This window comes from Nasonia vitripennis, chromosome 5 (assembly GCF_009193385.2).
Source record: "Nasonia vitripennis strain AsymCx chromosome 5, Nvit_psr_1.1, whole genome shotgun sequence".
In the NCBI taxonomy this organism is placed as follows: domain Eukaryota; kingdom Metazoa; phylum Arthropoda; class Insecta; order Hymenoptera; family Pteromalidae; genus Nasonia; species Nasonia vitripennis.
Genome location: NC_045761.1, coordinates 17271989 through 17289810, shown reverse-complemented (window position 1 = coordinate 17289810; position 17822 = coordinate 17271989). Strand labels below are relative to the sequence as shown.

Genomic DNA, 17822 nt, shown 5'->3' with positions numbered 1-17822 from the left:
CTGATCCAAACACTCAACATTTAAATTTTCATGCAGCACCAAACATATGTAAATTTACCAAACACTCGGCACAGCCGCTTCTCATTTTTAAGAAAAGCATAAGAAATCCGCCTCCTCTGGAGAACCGGTCGTTCCGCCTCATAACCCACGAGATACCTCGCCCCTATTCGTGCCTCTTGGGCTATCTCAAAATACACCGAATAGACTCTTGGAGCAGTATAGGAGCTACGCATTTTTCGACTGTTGTATCATGCTATGCCCGAAAACGTTGTGTAGCGTAATGTGTTTGGTAGGTACACACACTGCATAGCGGATGGTTCGACGATAGAAGTCGTCGTAAAAACGAATTTCATTTGTTTCGTTGATTTATGCGCTCTTAAAATAAATCATTTAATGAGCTTGTCTCAAGGGATTGTTGTAATAATAAATATACAAAAGAACGAAATACTCTAAAAGTCACCGGTAAATTATATCAAAGCGCTAAAAATTGCCTAAAAGCACATTACATTCTCAGGATCAGTAAAACTAAATATCAGAAAAAATAAAATGAAACAGCACGTAAGACTATTCTTATACACTCATCTATATTATTTAATAAATATGTAGGTATACTACACTTGGGAACACAAATCATTACACAAAAATAAATATACAAATGATGATAATAAATACAATGTCTTTATACATACACTCGAAGCTCTGGGTGAGCATCACAAATACAATCAACATTATAAATACTTTGATCGCAGGTAACCTGAGTACGTTCGATCTATTGGATCGATCCGCTTTCGCCCCTGTAATAATAGAGAATTCATTTGTACACATCGTGCACACTTATTACGATAGCGACGTCCCAAATTTACACAGATCGGTATGGTAGGCGTTTTCATCATAATTGAGCCACACGAGTCAATATTGATGAAGAGTCTGATTCGGATTGACTTTTCATTTTTCGGCCTCAGGTGTTGGTAGCAGCCATGCGGGCAATCACCCGGACACCAGCCCACGTTTCTCTAGCCGTTGGGACGATCTGTGAAGCAGGCAGCAAGAAACCATAGAATCCCCGGTCTCGCAACTCGAGAGTGAAAGAGTTCTTGATGCCCGCTATCGCCTTCGCCCAGTCATCCGACGAACCTGCGTGTACGGATGGTTGTGGTTAGTGCGGGGGCCTTACGTATAGACTTTTTTTTTAAGAAACATTCATATGGACTCGTAAAAATCGTCATCAAAAAAAGATCAATCACCTGTAGTAGGGTACAAAAGCTCGGCAGCAGGTCCGACCTTGTAATCGGTCCCGTGAACCTTGGCCATGGCCTTCTTAGCCTTGGTAGCGATATTCATAAGATCCTGGAAGTCAGCCGGCCTGGTGCGCGTGAACCCCCAGGGCACCAGTAGCATTTGCGAGTACGAGTGCAGCGTCAAGTAAGTTCTGCGCAAGTAAAACAAGGACACGTACAGTTAGTCGTAAGTGGTACGCGCATAGTTCAATTAACCTATGTGAAAACTGTTGTGGCGCCGCTGAATATCGATGCGAAACAATCCTCTGTATTATGCTGATTCACCACGGACTTTTACTACTGCGTGAGAACGCGTTTCGAGCGAGATCTTTTATGACTTATTTTTGGGTAGAACTTTTAACGGTTTGTGGTTCCCTTGATGATAAACAGGATAAATCACTCACCTGATGGTTTTTTTATTGTTCATGATGTAATTGGACATGGCTCTGGTCTCGGGCTCGGAGAAGGGACTGGGTCCGCCGTATGTCTCATGGCACGGATCCTTACTGGCGCCGGCTATCTTACTCTCGCCCCAGTGGATGTTGAAATTCCTGTTGGGGTCCACACCTTCACAGGTGCCAAACAACCACTTCGTATACTGCGACAGCGCGTTGAAGATACCTGGGGCTTGTCTTTACGAGAAAAAAAAGTTATGATTTTACAGTTCCCGCATAAAATCGGTTGATTGATTTAACAAACAAGCATTTCTCACCTGAATGACTCATCAGAGTCAGAATCATGAATACTGCGAGTTTTCCGCCAAAGTCGGTCATCGGTGTGGGTGAACTCGTAGCCGTCGGGATTGGCGATCGGCATTATGATCCAATCGGTGAGGTCGAGAAGTCGAGTGTAGTTCTCATTCCTCTCGACTAATTGGTTTAATATGTAGGTTGCCACAGCGGTGCTGATCCATTCCCGCGCGTGCATTCCTAGAATCAGCGAAATCCAAAGAGTCGTGACAGTTTAAACAGCGTATTTGCGCGAGAGCATCAAGACTGATAGAAGCGGTAATTGATATAAACATACGTATCGAAGTTTCTTTCTGATTATAACGGTTTGCATCAAATGGGGCTTAATTTTATTACTTAATTTCGAAATTGCGACTTATGCAGATACTATACGTCGCGATTACCATTTGGAACACTGTATAAGTGGAAAGAAACATTTAAACATGCAAATCTCGTGCGTCCTATTCACTAAATCTGGGAAAACGGTTCTTCGCGTGGATGCGCGCATACGAATACGCCGATTTCAGACTCGAAAACTGTACTCGCGCGACCTGTATGAACCATCTTAGAAATGAATGGAATCTCAGCTCTGACGTGAACGAGTTTTTCAAGTATCTGGGCTGAACCACAGTAGGACATAAACGTGTAATTAACGTCGGGAATATAATTGTATTAGACTATACTGAGTGTAACTGTACAGCGTGAAAACTGTATGCGACGCATGACGTGATTAATTTCGTTGACTAACGATCGCTTACCGGCATCAATCCAGATTGATGACTTCGGCTCGCCGTTTCTTTTGGCGCCGGTCGACACCTTTATGACTTTCAGAGCACGGCCCTCGAAGCTTTTGCCTATCGAGAACACCTCCACGAGCTGGGGATACTTGGAGGCCAGGTAGTCTAGGTAACCCATGATATCTACGACAATGTAATCATTTTATTAACTTTTGTTTTACTTTTTACTATTTTTCGACGGTGGTTACTGGTTTACACTCACCCTTGTAACGATGGTATCTCTTCCACGTCATAGAGTGCCCCTGAAGGGAGTACAAATCCTGCCGACGCTCCTTCGGCATCCTCGGATTTTGCGATTTGATGAGTTTCTGAAAAAACAAAAATTGTTTTCATAACTAGCTCGGCATACAACAGCTCTGAATTACTATGATTACAGAGTACATACCTGAAGATCGTTTACTAGAATGGTGTATTCAATCTTCTTCTCTTGCAGGAATTCCTTTACGTCTTTCAGAATTACCGGGGAAACCACAAGGTCCGTGGCTCTAGAAAGTTTTAAAACAATACCATTATTTCACAGAAACATGAGAGAATCCAAAATTACATAGCACGAAAAAAAATGTTTTCGAAGCATTCGAGCGAACACAATTACTATCGTCGAAACGCACTGATAAAATCGATTGCTCTCGATATCTCGTCGTAGACATCCGCTCGATCATGCTCGTTGTATCCACGAGTGTCTGTAAGAGGAATCTCGATAAGAATCTACTCACTTGTCCTTAGCCGGAACTGTCCAGAACTTGACATCGTCGGGCTCGTTGTCCTTCAGTTCCTGCAGGTGTCTCACTTGTCTCTGACTCTTCGGCGTGATCCTGAGCATCTGATAATCCTTGTAGCTAACGGCGTTGCTCTGCGCGTCAGCTTCATCGTCGTCGTCCCCGATGAAATTGCCGAGGAACTTGGTAACCGAGCTGAAAGCCGACTCGATCGCACCGAAGAGCGAAAATCCACGAGCTCGGGATCTCGAGGTGCTGAGCTGTTGCCACCATGACTTTGGCCGCTTCTGCCAGCTCGGCTCGTCTTCGATGTTGCTGTCGTCGTCGGCTTTTTCCTCGTAATCGAAAGAGACGACGGTCGTCTGCGGCAATCCACTTTCGTCTTTTTCTTCCTCCGTTTCGCTCCAGCTTTCTTCCTCGTTTCCGCGCGAATCGCTTTCGAGTTGCTGGTCGACGAGATTCTTCGCGGCGCTGCGCATCAGAGAGAGATTTGTTTTTAGAGATACTTGAGTTTTGTCGCTGCCGCGTAAGGCGTATAGTTGATTCTTTTTTTCATTGGGCTGTGGATGTGTGTTTAGCGGTTCGTGAAGGAATAATTGACAGGTTCGGCTAGAGCGTGTGCCGAGCTTGATGAGCGGTGAGTGATTTATTCAAGCGAGGATATGACGGGTTGTGTTTTTTAATGGTCTTTGACTGAATTATGGTTGAAGGAGTAATGTTCGTTGACTGATTGGGGGTATTTAGAGCGAGGATCGTGTTGATATTTTGTGGCTTTCGATCGACGGAGCTTGAAATCGTTATGAATACTACTTCTGGAGAATCATCTTATTGCTTTAGAAATTTATTGGGATGTTACCGATAGGTGACACCGATCACATTTTCCAACGTTAATTAGGACAGCCTGTATCTGTGTCAAAAGTTTTCAGGCATCTTAATTCGCTCGCGAGATAATTAGCGGAAGCGTAAATTTTGAAATTTCCTGCAAGTGGCGATAAATTATTTTTCTTCCGAACATTCCTTTACAAAATACTGATTACGATTTACGCGTATCGTTTACGTAAAAATGTGTGTGTACATACAAGCTATACCTGACACTCATAAATTGTACTTCTGACAGAGACTATCTAACGATCATCCGGTAGAAACGTGCATCATTCATAACGATCCTTTTTTCGAAACTCGTATACACACACGCCAAAAAAGCGCAACGAGGATTACTCGCTGTAGCTGATGGATAATTAGAGTACATGTACAGACGAAGAGAAAGTCGCGAGAACGACATACTCGATCGATCTGACGGATCGCGAGAAGCTGCAGGTACGATAAGATATGCAGATAAATTAATTGGAGAGCGAGCACAGCGCGAGAATAGTACATTACGATACGTGTGACTTAAACGGTTCTTTTTTACACAGCGCAGTTAGCACCCGAGCGTAGCGAGGGCGCTAAGCGCCGTGTAAAACTGAACCATTTAAGTCAAGAGTATCGTATAAAATTTTATAGCACAGCCTGCTAAAATCCGCTAAAAAGGACTGTTTACGTCACTGATAGGCGTGACTTAAACGCGCAGTGCTATAATACTCGCTACGCTCGTGCGCTAACCTCACGGTGCAAAAAAGGACTACTTTAGTCACAGATAGGCGTGATTTAACAGCGGATTTTAGCCACACTGTGCTATAAATGCCTTTGAAGTTTCACACGCCGGCAAAAGTGGAACTCGGCGCGCGATTATCGGCAAAAGAGCTGCTGCAGAATGTGTCAACTTTCCTTAGCACCTTATATTGTCAAACCCGTATTTTTTTTTCAAAGGTCTTTGTTTTAGAAAGTCGACGCGGCGATTATGATGTTGACATTTCCCGTGTAGAAAAGATGACATTGAAAGATGTGGTTAAATATAGGTTTTCATGACGGGAGCTTCGAGCAATAAATTTCGTCGGTTGAAATGCTTTAAAAATAACTTTCGGTTCATAACTGTTCTCGAAAGCATCGACACTCTCGAAAAGAATGTTCTGTTATCCATGACTCATAGTTGGATCGAAAAAGTGGAGCGTATAGGATTTAAAAGTGCCTCGGTCATCCAAAAACCTTCTATTCACGCCCAGAAAACTCGTTTCCTCTCCGCACCGCTCCCATGAACTCTTCCCAACTTTTATCAATTTTTCAAACAAAAATAGAACTGACCTCTCATTCACAAAAACAGGCTGCAGGTAAAACTGTCCACCGCGATTGACCAGGAACCCGCTGACGTTCTTCGGCAGCGCAGCGCTCATGGGCCTCAAGTCCTCGGCAGCCCACACCACCCCCGCAAGGCTCAACAACAAAACCACAGCCGCCCTCATTGTCTCCCACGCACTATTGTCGATCACGTCTCACATATAAACGCGCACACGTGGCCCAGTGAGAGCCTCAAATCGACGCGTGTATAATCGAGCGCGCACGACTCGGAGCTTCCTCGTCGACTGAAAGAGAGAGAGAGAGCAAGCGAGCCCCAAGGACAAGGATCGCGGGGCCCGCTTCCTCCTACTCCGCATCACGCGTGAGAGGAGGTTCAACAGATTCACTGCCGCCGCTGTGACCCGCACGGGATTTTCGACTTTCGCGTTGGGTAAATACCGGTTTCTTCAGCTTGGTGTACATATAGTCTGGAATTTTCGACGATAATTTTTTTTTTTAACCTTCGTACTGGAGTGACAAAAGGTTGATGCAGCTGAGGTATGATAATTAGTGCAAGTGACCTTGACCTTTTCTCTCAGGAAGATGCGGTTAAAGCCGCGATGAAATGGTGCACAAATAACGTGCAAGGCTGGTTATAAATCCAACGAACGATTATGTATATAAATCAATGAGATTTAGTCTTTCATAAAACGTATAATTGAGCCCGCTCGATTACAAATAACAAGCATTCAAAGTGGCGATAATAAGCTTGGCTTATGCGAAAGATTTTAAACGAGGGGTCTGCCCAGCGCTCGTTGCTTAAAATTTAAAGCTTGAATTACGCGTAATGAGTTGGTGTACGCACATTCGAGTGTAATATCGTTAGATAACTTTTGAGGTAATAACTTGGCGTGTTTATTAAATACATAAACTTAAAAAATAGTTTACCACTGCTAAATATGCGAGATATTCAATTATATGCATAGCTTGTATTTATGTAGTTTCTGCACAGTAGTCGTGTAAAGTTTTATTAACATCCGACGAAGTGTTTGCTTGGCTTATCCATAACGGATATGTCTGATCGATCCATCTATTACTAGTGAAAACTATATGCCATCATTTATTTGAAACGAGCACTTGATCCAATTTTCTATACCGAGTTCCTCGAAAAGTCCGCGCCGATTATTCCAAAACGGAAACCTCGATCTCTCGCCAGCCCACGATCTAGAAATTTAGAGAACAACAGGAAACGTCCAAAAAAAACGAGACCTGCGCCGCTCCTGTATGGAAAAAAGTGAAAGAAGTCGAGAGAAAAAAAACGTAAATACTCGTCGGCAAGCACACACGTCTCGGGCTGACACACAATTCACAAGTTGGCCGGTAAATAGCCGACTCTGCCGGTGTCAGGTCGAGGTCCGCGCACCGGCGCCGCAGTAGGTCAGTGAATTTGCCGTTAGTCCGGGGACTCACTTCTCTCCCTACTGACGACGTCATCCCACGATTCGACTATGTTGTGTGACATCTCAACGCTACGGCGTTTGGGGCGTTATGCTCCGATTGCCCCCGCTAAATACTTCACTGTCTCTCGTTGACACTCTTCTATATATACCCGAGATGATGATGCGCCGCAGAGTGCCTCGATTATCGCTGGCTTTGCGGGCTATTAGGTAAGCTCTGAGAGGTTATTAAGCCGAGAGATTACTTTCCCGCGAGGACTTTCTAATTTACGCGCGGTTTCTCGTCGGGGAGCATTTTTGCGAATTAGCGCATTTTGTTTATCGCGAGACGCTTTTCCTTTGAAAAACGGCGCCGTTTAGCGCTCGGTGCAGTGATGGATCGAGGGCATTAGTATCAACCGCTACTTTAAAAATGCTGTTATATGTTGAAAAGCTGATGGGTTTAATGAGCAGCGCAACACTGCGTTTTATAGTCGATCGTATACTTTTTTTGTCGGGTAAGGTAGTTGATTCTGTGCGGCATTATAATAAGTGAATGACAAAGTGAACAGCCTGTAATTTTGCTTTCAAGACCGTATGAATCGTAATTAGCCATTTCGACGACTGGTGTGAGTATATTATACTCCTGTGCTAACGGAACAGTGTCAAACACCTTTCTAGTTCAAAACGCGTGGGTATTACAGTCGTGACTTTTATTTGTCTTTTTTTTGTACAGTTAACCAGCCTTGACACGTTTTGCTCAGAAAAAAATGAATGAGTTTTCGATAGAAAGTATAACAAAAACTTGGCTTTTCGTTAAACCGGGATTTGATTGAGACAACAAAAAAAATTATCTGAGTTTATGTAAGGGCTATGTATACATATAGGGTTCAGTGAAAGAAGAAAACAAATACTAGTTTGATGTATTGTGCACTGAATATACTTTATTGTTATACATGGAATTATGTAGTACTTATACTCGTGTACGACAATAAACTCGTGGCACAAACATATATCGTAAAAGCGTACATAATTAATAATTACAATAATGACTGAAATTAAATTACACAAAAATACAATCAAATTATGTTAGTAATACATGGACTGGCGAAAAATGTTACAACGATATAAATCTGATCGTGCGAACCGCCATAATTTCTCTCGACAATTTCGTTTTCTTCTTGCGGGATTTATACGCCGTAAAACTATATATTATTTACGTAAAACATCATATGTTACAAGTAAAAACGACCGGACGTTATTATTGCTCGAATTTTGACTAGTACGCACATAGCATGATGAATCATCGGCTGAAAAATAGACGCATATTGCTACAAAAAACATTGATGATGGCAACGATGATTTGTCAAAGCATTAAAAAAATAAATGACCAAGCGCTTGTGTTGCGAAAGGTAAAACGTGTCAAAAGTATTGTCGTACCTATATTTACTCGTTATAATTGACTGCTGATAATCATTTTTTTTATAAGAGTTACATTTTTGAGATTCGTCTTTTACTTTTCATATGATGAAAACAAATTTCGTAACTTCTAAGTCGTTTCTAACAGGATTGAGCTCTAACAATGGCAAGAGTCTAGAGGTATCGTCTTTAGATATTTGTGATGCTTCGTCTGTCAGACATATATATGTATAGTATATCCTTTTCTCTTTAGGTCTTGGAAAATTACTCCGATAGCATTCACATCGTAAACTTGCAACTGGCTCTTTTATATCAACGCAACGGTATCGTCTTTTTTCTTCTCTCCATTGTTTCAAGAAAAAAGACCGTTAATAAAAATTATCTTATAAGTAATAAGAGATGTAATTCAAACCTTTTAATTATAAAAAAATCTTAATTGATATGACTAAGAATTTGATTTCAAAATTAAAAGTATTATAAATTACTTAAATGGTATACAATCTATTAATTGTAAATATATTATTTTGTAAGGCACAACTTAAATTGTTTATTTTACAGCTTTGTCACGTTACAGACGCTATGTGTATTCTTTAAGTATTTTACAAATTAAGTTAAAAGCAATCGTTTCTCTCGTATTATATTTCACGAAATAATCGTTTTCAGTAAGACCCCCTCGATCTTCTCTCCTTTCATTTCGTTCGCTATATTATTACTCGTATCGTGTAATCGCTTTTTAATTAAACGCTCTCTCCCGACTCTATATTTTTCAGTCGCTTCAATTTTTATCCGATTAACGGATTTAGGCGCAACCTTTCTTACATAAGGCTTGAGTGTTATATACAGTTATAAACATTTCATTATCTTCTCTCGTAGTTTCGACAAAACAAAACGACAAATATAACTACACATTATATATTCATTGCGTTTACATAGTAATGCATATTACGATGACTCTCGGCGCGGCTAATGAAACTCTCGTAAGGTTTACCGTATAGCTTCCACAGTTACAAACCATAGTACACAAACATATATATTACGCAGCTGCTTTTTTTCTCCTGTAAATCATACATCTGCGCGACGCGTAGTCTCACTATACGTACGCGCACAAACAGTTAGTTACAACGACGAATTTATTTCTTTCTTTGCATTATCATTACTTCTGAAGACATAAATAGAACACGTAGGGCATAATTTGTTTCAAGTCTTGTTTCGAATGTAATTTTGGCTCCTCCGTAATGTATATACTTTAACAAAGTTGTAATTGACGATCTAATCGGAACGTTTGTAAAATTTACGAAACAGGTACACTCGACAAAAAAGTGACATTTATACGAAAAAACGTACACTTTGCTTTATGCGTCATAGAACAACGAATATTTTGAGAACCACCATGTTTTTCTTTAGAGTTAGAATCCACAGTCCGCTATGTAATTTCTACTTATTTTTTTTTGTTTACGTGAACATCGTACTATCACCTTTAAAGACTCTGCTTGTTTTTTTCATCTAATCAGATTTTGCTCTGTAGTCCTAAGGTACACGCTTCAGAGTAATTATAATTTTAAAATTCGCCGTTAACGCCATTCTCAGACGATGTTGGCCTTGACGTGCGCGCTTCCCATCATGACCTTGTTGACGAAGTTGACAATAGCCGTGGCCGGCTGCTCGGGTTCCAGCTCCGCGAATATGTGGCACTGGTTGTCAGACTTGTGGGCGGGTTTGCGTGCAACGAATCCGAAGCAGCGACTGCGAAAATCACAACGAAATCTCGTATGACGCATTTTGTACATTGTGACTTTGAGTTATGGATCGAAAAGAGAGAATACTCACTGCTCGCTGAGAGCACGTCCAGTCTCTCCGCTGACAAAGTCCCAGGTGCGTTCTTCGGTATCGAGGCCGCAGTAGCTGATGTTATTCGTGGGGTAGTGTCTGCGGAAGAAGAGCTTGCGAGCGTTGTCCGTCAGTGTGATGCCCTGCGTCGAAACCTTGAAGTGCACTATGGTAGCGCTGGGCCTGGGTTTTTGATCAAACAGCATCGTAATGGTCTTCTTGATGGCTTGAGGTCCAGTCAGCGATTCGGTATCCATCGTGAACAGGTATAGCACGTTGCAGGCTGCGATGAAAAAAGCAAATTTAGTAACCGGAAAATTCTATCAAGTTCTATGTACAAAAGAAGTGTATCGACGATCGCTCACCAGCGCCTTGAGCGAGTAGCTGCTGCGGACTATTGTGAGCCGGCGAGTCGAGGGCCCTGGCGGCGGCTTCGGGTTCGGGGAGCAACAGTTGGCAGGGTAACGCCATGGCCATAAGGCTGTGCTGATAAACCAGAGCCGAGAGCGAGCTGAAGACGGGCTCGTTGGCACAGCCCTTTAGTCTGACTCCCCGTGACGTTGGCTCGATCAGGAAGTGCCTGACCAGCTCGTTCGATGGATCCTTAGGACTACTCGGAGCTCCGGGGGGCGGTTGGGCGACTTTCAGGGCCAGACCGAAAGCTCCTGGGAAGGAGTTGCTGTCGCGCACGACGAACGTGCCCGGCGCAGCGTCGCGCAGCATTGCGATTGCTGGAAAACAAATTTTTAATCAATTACATACATACAACTTTTAGTAGGCTGAAATATTCTGTGACGCATACCTTGTTCGCGCGAAATGTTGGGTTTGTACCAGATCTTGCTGGTATCGCGAACGAACTTGACGTTGGCGTCGGCCACCTCGTGCGGTTCGGTGTTGGAGTGGATGCTCGATCGCCGGGAGCCGTAATACTGAATGTGCGATGAGTGACCGCCGGCGCTGTTGATCGATGTGTAGGAAACTGCGCTCTGTAAATTGTAATGCACGCATGCCATTAGTACGATGAGATCGATATTCAACACACGCACACGGGGTAACATGTATCGATGAGTTACATTAGTTGTAAGATAATCAATGCTTTCAAGAAAGATGTATTTCAAACAAATGCAGTGTGTATACAGTTCGATTGTTAATTCGATACACAGTTTATTTCGTACTCATTATTTGACATAGTGGCACACGAGGATACAACACAATATATATTTTTATTTTAAAATGATTATTCGATTGGAGCTCAATATACGACATTTAGAGTGTACACTATACACTTATCAACACGAAAACTTTTTTACCATAGCGACTATACTTGTAAAAGCTTTTTTTCTTTCAGACTAGAAGAGATAAAAATTAATGTGTCAATGATGGCTTATCTCTACTATATAATATATTATAAACTGATGTTTTTTAAGCGCTTTTAATTACCTTTGGACTGTGCCCATAATCAACGTGGGTAGGAGTGCCAGGACCTCGGCCATACGAGTTGTGACTTATCAGTTCGTCCAGCGGAGAGACAGGCCGGTCCTTGCTGTAACGAATAAGCGGAATTTATTACTTGTGGTCGAATCTCGAATTTTCACACGTAGGAAATCCAGATCGTGCTTGACAGTAGAGTGCGGAGAATTTTCTCGTATAGTTTTTTGTGGATATCGAGAGAATTTGGAAACTTTGATAAATTACGATTGAAAAATTTTTAAAGAGTGAAGTCTCAGAAATTTTGGTGGTGAATTAGTAGTCACAAGCTCAAGATCTCTTGCAGAGGTTATCGAGTTAGTTATAGAGATAACGCATTCCACACAACAGGTATTATACTAAATCACAATAGACAGTTCTATTTTGATTATCGTAGGTATATTTCTACGAGAGTATAGATTGTCGCCAAGTTGCGGAAACTAGTAGACATTAGGGTTAACAAGATCACAACATAGAACATCCATAAGGTGCACATAATAAGCTTTAATTCTGACTGTCTCGTCTTCGTTACCTATAGTCGAACGACGCCGACTGCTTAGTGAGTGGCCATCGCTTGTTACGCGGTTCATTTAAAGTGCCACTATCCGGAAAACTCAAGCGTCTAAAATCACCAATGGCAGAAAGAAAAAAACTTTGTTGGAATAATCGCCCAATTGTTAATGCAAAAACCCCAAAACACCAGCCAAAATATAAGTATAAACCCACAACCAGAATAAATAACAGCTCTGATAATTCTGACTCACCGCTGCGTTGTCGGACTCTTGGGTGGCAAACCCGTCTCTCTGATCTCTCTGCGCTCTTCGATGAAGATCGCCCTGTCAGCCGAGTAGCTCGCATTATTGTTGTTCGCCTCGACGTTGTTGCTGACGTTGTTGTTGTTGACGTAGCCAACGACCGAGTGGTTCATGTTGTTCGAGGCTGCGAGCTGCTGATGATGCTGATGCTGGGTCGGGCGATCCGAGGCAAAGGTGACGGTGGGCGATGAGTTGTTGACGTAGGGGGTGCGCGGGTGAACCGGGAACGCCGGGGTTTGGGGTCGGGACGCGCTACCCCCGCTCATGCCTTGTACGCTTCCTGGACTGACGCTCCTCTCGGTCCACGATGACGGTGAGTCATTGTGCGACTGTAATGGTTCGAGTGCGCTGTTAGAATTGCTCGTCTTTTTTTTATAGACTGGTAGAGCCAGTTCACAGTTCCCTTATCCGTAAAAGATTTCGTTTCGTAGAATATCCACTCTGAGAAAATGCTACGGTAACAATTTGCGGAATTTTGGTAAAAGACTATTTTATACTTGTATTATTTACTCAATTTTATTTTACTAGGATGTGTACCAACAAATTTTCGGGTGATCTCTTGAATTGAGTATGAAATTTTGTTTAAATTTACCCGATAAATTTGCATCTCTTTCTCAGTGTAGCAGAATAACAATAATGTAAACCGAATATTCACCCACTTTATATTTCACGATGATGATCAAAGTGTCATAAACATGTATACAAAAAATACACACGGAAGCAGCTTTGAAACGCACACGAAGCAATGCTAATGAATGATAATTATGTCCTTCACATGCACAAAGCGCGAAAGCAACGCATAGCGAAAAAAAATTGATAAAAATACAAGCAACGCTGCAAAGCCGATCATGATGAATGGATGAACGAACAAAGTTCGGTCGAACGAACCTGTGTATTGCTACTCTGCCATGCTTTTGGCGACTGGTTAGGGGTGTTGGTAAACGTGTTAATGGCACTGCTGCCGACTGTTATGAGGGTGGCCTGCTGTTGCTGCTGTTGCGCGTGAAGTAGAAGCGAAGGTTCGGGCTTGGCCATGCCGTTGTTAGTAGTGGTATTGTCGTTACTGGCTGCGACCGAGCCCGAAAGCGGTCTGATCTCGGCCAGCGACTGAATGAGGCTCACGAGAGGGTCAGCCGGGTTATTCTGTTGCTGCTGCTGCTGCTGGTTCTGCTGGTCCACCATGGCTAGGAGACCTCCGTTCGTGGTACCGGTCTCCGGCTCCTTTTTGTCGAAGCCGTTGCTGAGACCGAAGTACTGGTTGCGCGACTCGGGCCTCGAGGGGTAGCGCGACGAGACGCTGCCCTCCTTGTCCAGGTCGAAGGCCACGTGGTTGACGACGCCGTTGCTGTGGTTGCTCAGACTGCTGCTTAGTAGTCGGCTGTGCTCGCGCAGGAACGACTCGGTGCGGGCAAAGCTATCGCTGCGGGACTCGGGCCGAGGAGGCGTGTTGCTGTTCGCGGTGCCGTTGCTGGTGCCGTTGTACTTTTGATGCAGCAGCGTTGCGGTTCCCGACAGCGGTGGGCTCTAGAAAACGCAAGCGAAGCTCTCGCTCTTTCAGCCAACATGCTCTCGAGCTTCAACGACGGGGACGACGCGCGGGTGGAGGTTCTTCGAGTTCTGTTTCAGGTGATGTGCTACTTAACTGTTCATCTACGCTAATCGCTATCGCGTGTGTACAGAACTCGCAAGAGAGAATCATGCAGATGCATTTTGTTTCCAAAATGGAAAATCTGCGTGTGGGCATGCAGCTAACTCGAACTATCGTAAGAGATATCCATGAGTCGCTTAGATACGTGTATTATAAAAATTAGTGCAACAAGACACGCTAATAATGAAAAAATGAGTAAACTCGTGTGAATGCACTGCCGATTAATAGTAATTAATAAGAAATGAGAGAACACGAAAATCATGTACAAGTTTCGGCGCTTCGATCATTAGTATCGAACGTTGCGGTATTATTATTAAAAATATTAATATGCGGAAAATCACTTCTAAAACACTACCTGTAAACTCGATCAAAAAAAATCTAAGTCTAGTGCTATGAAACGTGTTATCTATAATTCAGTGAGTAAAAGATTGGGTGTGTGATAAAAAAAAGCGTAAAGCTCGAGTATAAGCGGCACTTACGTGGCTGTCGTTGTACTTGCGGATCTCGTAGGCGCGTTTGACGGCGACGAAGGGTCGTTCGTTGACGCTCTCGGCCCTGGGCCGGCTCTGGTGCTGGTTGAAGCTCGCACTGCTGTTGACGAGGCTGCCGTTTAATTTCCGGCTAGCTGAGCGCTGTGGAAGCAAAGGACTCGCAGGGGCCGATGTGTTCATGGATGGTCGGCCATTTGACTGGGGATGAGAAAAGAGGCGCGAATAAGCATTTTTGTATGGCAATAAAGACGTTCTTTTCCTAAGTGAAAAGTTGTAAACTTGTTCGGTGTTATAATAAATGCTTTGAGTTATGCAAAAAACCTTTGCAGAAATTTATTGGATCGATTTGCATCGAGTGGAACTTGGATAGATGATCCTTCCTGTGATTTCACTTTTCGAACAATTTTTTTGTTTCTCGTGGAAAATTATCTTGAATGTCTATTTTTGTCAAGCATGCTCCCGAAAAAAACACATGCGAAGAAAAACAATCTGGTTCTATAGTAGCCATAAAACAAAACAATTTTGGACTGGCTAGCTTTCTATCGCCGCTCGAACTTTTCGGCTCTCTAGTTCTAACTAGCGGAGGTAGGTGACGCATGAGTACTAGTCTCTCTCGTTTGAATTCAGGTGCTAAATTGTACATATATAGCGGCGTGTTGCCTATGTTGGAATAGCCTCGTTGAGTTTGCTCATGCTATAACTGCCCAAATCGTATCAGTGGGATTGTTTTACAGTGTGGCAGTAAAAATTCACTCGTTATTCGAATTTTAAAAAAAGTGTACCCAACTTTTATTACTTTTTTATTTTTTGCTTCATTTCCTGACTAAAACTATAAGTCGTCAAAAACTTTGAAAATTTTAAAAAATGTATAAATTTTTGGAAAATTTCCATATGAATATCACATATTGTACACACTGTAGTGAACGACTGTAGTGTAAAAAATATGGTGAACAACAAGGGACAAATGTGCTTAGGATAAATACGAATATCTTGACATACCTGTCCATGCATAGGATTGACCGTCCACACATCGTCGTCGTCGTCGAGCACAGCAGAGTCACTGGCGTAGCCGTCGTGTCGCAGTCTCGACCTCTGCACGTTCCTCAGCTCGCCGATCATGCGGTTGCCGGTCTCCTGGCGCCAAAGTTTCGCCGGACTGCGCTCGTCTCGTCTCGCGGCCAATTTCAACTGCTGCTGCTTCAGCCACGACATCCTGAAAGCCGGAACACGAGTCGTGAATACGTTTGTCTCGCGCTCACGCAAGAGATGCAGATCTCTCTCTCTCTCTCTCTCTCTCTCTCTCTCTCTCTCTCTCTCTCTCTCTCTCTCTCTCTCTCTCTCTCTCGGATCGAAGGACGCAGTAGGTGCGGTTTAGGCGAGCGACCCAGAATTTATGGATGAATAAGCGTAATTACAGATCGAGAGCTACCGGCGTACCTTGATGCGCAAGCTTTGATACGGAGAACCGCGATTACGCAAGCGCTTCTCTATACGTGCATCTCGCAATTTGCCTCTTATTATATCGCTTATATCACTTAACGCGAGCTTAAAAACCGACCGCATGATTTTCGAAAAGCGCAGACTAACGAAACTACCCGGTAGTACAACTATAAACGCGTCATCGGCGTACGACAAAGCTCACAAGCGTGTATAAATCCACGTAACGGCCGCTGCTCGAGCCAAGTAATCGCGCGTAACGAGAATGTTTATTAAGCGGCGGCGGCATCAACTCGAGCAGAACGTAAAAGTCATCCGCGCGCAAATTATAACAGATACGCCGGGACACGTCACTCTGCGCATCGGCCGATAGTCATCACGGGCGTAACTCGCGCGGGTATACAGTTGCTGGCAAAAGTATCGCGGAAGCGAAGCTTCTTGGCCAAGTCCCTCGCAGTCGGTATAGCAAACTTGCCGCTGCGTATTTTTAAACCGATCCTCTCAGTGGGATGTAAACACTGACGAAGCCACGATGCATATTACGGCCGAAGCGAATTGAGATGTAGATAAGGTATGGAAGGAGGATCGACAGCTAGTAAAATATTTCTGACGGCTAGTGTATGCCGCGTGTGCCGCGAGTCTGATGGGCGTAAATAAATGCGAACGCGACTATATGCGTCGCTCGCAATCTTCGATCTTCGCGCCGCGAGAAGAGCAGCTTGTCATTATCGAAGCTTTTTCGATCGATCCCAGAATCGCAGGAAAAACTCGCCGCTCCACGATGCCCTCAAGCGTCGTATTCTCAATTAACAAGAACAACAAGTCCTTATCCCATTGTTATCTCTGCGGCCGCGACACAACAAACCAGTTTGATTTTAAAGAAATCGAAACGCGCGCGCCTCGCCTAACGACTTCCGCGTGGTCGGCTTTTGTTTTTCCTCCTAGCTCGAATTTCCGGTTAAATGTGGGAAGAGGGCACACGCACAGGGAGAAAGAGAGACGGTGAAAGTGGGCGCTGCCGAGGCGACGGTGGAGAGCAAAAAAGCACCAGCCGGCTACACCATGGCCGATTTAGCGTGTCTCGACTGCTGCGAGCTGCGCTATATTTATATAATTATGTCAGAGGGCGAGTCAAAAGCTCGAAATAGAAAAGCCGGCTGCGCGCGCGCGCCTCTTTTTTCTACCCGCGATTCTTGCCTCGTGTTTTTGTTATGTTTCGCGTTTTTTTATTCGCTTCGCTTCGTCGCTGTTTCGTAAACGCGATGGATACGCTTTTGGCGCGCAGAGATGGAGAGAGAGCGTTCGATGAAATTGTCGGAGTGGCTGGTCAAATAAATCGGTATACTAAATCGGGGAGAGATGAGACCCAAGGTGAGCTATAAATCAGATTCGCGATGATAATATTTGGACGACTTCTTCTTACTCCGAATACGCGATGGATCATTTCGCACTTCAAAGATAGCCCTTTTCGGGAGAAACGTTTGTTTTCGCGCAAGCTCCGTAAGTATAACGAGTCGTTAAATCTGTGTATTTCTCTTGGTTCCGTTAAGATTTCGCAGACGCGCTCTCTGTCTCGCGGCAGAAGAAGGAGGTGTTATAAGAACATCGAT

At 43.6% G+C, this 17822-nt stretch overlaps 2 protein-coding genes across 26 annotated transcripts in view; both read right to left on the bottom strand.

Annotated features, from left to right (window-relative positions):
* Positions 1–573: 573 nt before the first annotated feature.
* On the bottom strand, positions 574–6053 carry LOC100118677 (carboxypeptidase A2-like). The gene is made up of 9 exons (XM_001602536.5): positions 5700–6053; positions 3516–3989; positions 3188–3287; positions 3005–3110; positions 2764–2925; positions 1990–2206; positions 1682–1909; positions 1245–1429; positions 574–1134 (listed from the first exon to the last, which is right to left on the bottom strand). The coding sequence occupies exons 1-9, from the start codon at positions 5855–5857 to the stop codon at positions 959–961; spliced, it is 1806 nt and encodes a 601-aa protein (XP_001602586.2). The 5' UTR covers positions 5858–6053; the 3' UTR covers positions 574–958.
* Positions 6054–8025: 1972 nt separating this feature from the next.
* The window catches only part of LOC100118639 (tensin-1), a 149511-nt gene continuing 139714 nt past the window's right edge, over positions 8026–17822 (bottom strand). For 14 of the 25 annotated variants that reach the window (XM_031932731.2, XM_031932732.2, XM_031932736.2 and 11 more), the window contains 10 exons: positions 15775–15988; positions 14764–14973; positions 13525–14160; positions 12586–12965; positions 12354–12443; positions 11795–11897; positions 11157–11340; positions 10720–11085; positions 10355–10637; positions 8033–10270 (listed from right to left, as the gene is read on the bottom strand). In XM_031932731.2, the coding sequence (XP_031788591.1) occupies positions 10111–10270; positions 10355–10637; positions 10720–11085; positions 11157–11340; positions 11795–11897; positions 12354–12443; positions 12586–12965; positions 13525–14160; positions 14764–14973; positions 15775–15988 (2626 nt within the window). In that variant the 3' untranslated portion in view covers positions 8033–10110. Of the gene's footprint in view, positions 10271–10354; positions 10638–10719; positions 11086–11156; positions 11341–11435; positions 11704–11794; positions 11898–12353; positions 12444–12585; positions 12966–13524; positions 14161–14763; positions 14974–15774; positions 15989–17822 lie in introns of those variants that run through there. The other 11 variants (XM_032600299.1, XM_032600300.1, XM_032600302.1 and 8 more) reach the window with 7 other exon arrangements.

Coding starts and splice junctions, on each gene's coding strand:
- LOC100118677 (XM_001602536.5), bottom strand. CDS start 5,857: ATGAGGGCGGCTGTGGTTTTGTTGTTGAGCCTTGCGGGGGTGGTGTGG. Junction 3,288..3,515: donor ACAGTTCCGGCTAAGGACAA/GTGAGTAGATTC, acceptor AAAACTTTCTAG/AGCCACGGACCTTGTGGTTT. Junction 1,135..1,244: donor GCTTTTGTACCCTACTACAG/GTGATTGATCTT, acceptor CCGTACACGCAG/GTTCGTCGGATGACTGGGCG.